General features: G+C 44.8%; 1 protein-coding gene across 1 annotated transcript; it reads right to left on the bottom strand.

The window, feature by feature from the left end:
* Positions 1-261: 261 nt before the first annotated feature.
* On the bottom strand, positions 262-912 carry LOC124649420 (metallothionein-like protein 1). Its single transcript, XM_047189063.1, has 2 exons — positions 760-912; positions 262-668 (listed from the first exon to the last, which is right to left on the bottom strand). Exons 1-2 carry the CDS (start codon positions 810-812, stop codon positions 509-511), a joined length of 213 nt encoding a protein of 70 aa, XP_047045019.1. The 5' UTR covers positions 813-912; the 3' UTR covers positions 262-508.
* Positions 913-1,365: the final 453 nt, after the last annotated feature.

Genomic DNA, 1,365 nt, shown 5'->3' with positions numbered 1-1,365 from the left:
TATCAATCCCTATCTAATCTCCTGACCACTGGAATTCCGGAAGAAGAATGTCAGAGGATTGCCAGCTGAATGGACGTGTTGGTGTAGCTGATAAGTTGTGAGCCATTCTATTTCAATCCCTTTGGCACATGGAACTGGTCGATCTTTTTTTTATGCTAACCTTTGTGTTCACGGTAAGAAAAACATATCGGCAACTACATGTGAAAGCATATGTTTGTTTTTTACTATATATTACAAACAAGAGTTGTAAGGCACGGTTCATTCACAGTTTACACGAACCTGTTTTTCATATTCACTTCAGATGGATCATTACAAACACATGTACACAGGCTCGCGCACACGAACACAAAGTAGCAACAGTCTCACAAGTCACATGACAGACATCACAACGCACGACACCACCAAGAGCAAACCACACCACAGCACCGACCAGATGGCCGGCGCCTGTTCCTTTATTCACACGATGTCACACGGCACGATCACCACAAGCGCATCGACCGCTTGCATCTTAGCAGTTGCAAGGGTTGCACTTGCAGTTGGCGCCGCAGCTGCAGCCATGGCCGGCCTCACCGGACTCGGCGGCCTCCTCGAACTGTGCCTTCGCTGGCCCGGCGCCGAGGACGACGATGGTGGCGGCGCTCTTGTCCTCCAAGTCAGGGTACATCTTGCTGGAACAGGAAAATTAATTTTCCAATATACAATCAGCTGAAGAAATTACTAAGATGATTATTTGTATTTGTAAGAACGAGGCACGCATACCCGCAGTTGCAGTTTGAGCCGCAGCCGCAGCTTGATCCACAGTTGCAAGACATCCTTAGTCTTGAACTCTTGATGCAAGCTCAAATGCTTAAGATGAAAGAGTAAGAAGCGCTTTGGTTTGGAATGGTGAGCACAATGCTTAGGCTCGACTTCTGCACCGCTATTTATAGGAGAAAAGTGTGTTCAGAATGGGCGTTGTGCCGTTGTTGCGTGTACACGATGCCTTCATGCTTCCCTAGAATTGGTCGCTACGAGTCATCTTCCCCTCCAATGGCAATTTTAAATCCAACGTGTTAATTTCAAAGTACGGTTCTATTGAGATATGGTTGCTTTCTAGGAAAGCAACAGTGCGTAGTTGACTTTGCTTCCTTTCTGACTATGCAAGTAATTAGTGAATGATATAAAGATCGAGTAATTCCAATAGTGTAGCCAACTGCTGGCTATAAGCCAAGTGACATATCATCTATAGCCAATTTAGAGCTAATATATACAATAATGAGCTATAAAAATGTAGTACTTTATCAATGTATAACACACATTTCACTCTCACAAAATGCCTCGGAGCACGTGCTAGAGCTAGCTCTTGCATAAGAGCCCACTCTTCTT

The sequence above is a fragment of the Lolium rigidum genome, chromosome 4, assembly GCF_022539505.1.
Source record: "Lolium rigidum isolate FL_2022 chromosome 4, APGP_CSIRO_Lrig_0.1, whole genome shotgun sequence".
Classification (NCBI taxonomy): Eukaryota; Viridiplantae; Streptophyta; class Magnoliopsida; order Poales; family Poaceae; genus Lolium; species Lolium rigidum.
Note: the sequence above shows the minus strand (reverse complement) of the source record. Positions and strands in the feature narration are given on the sequence as shown.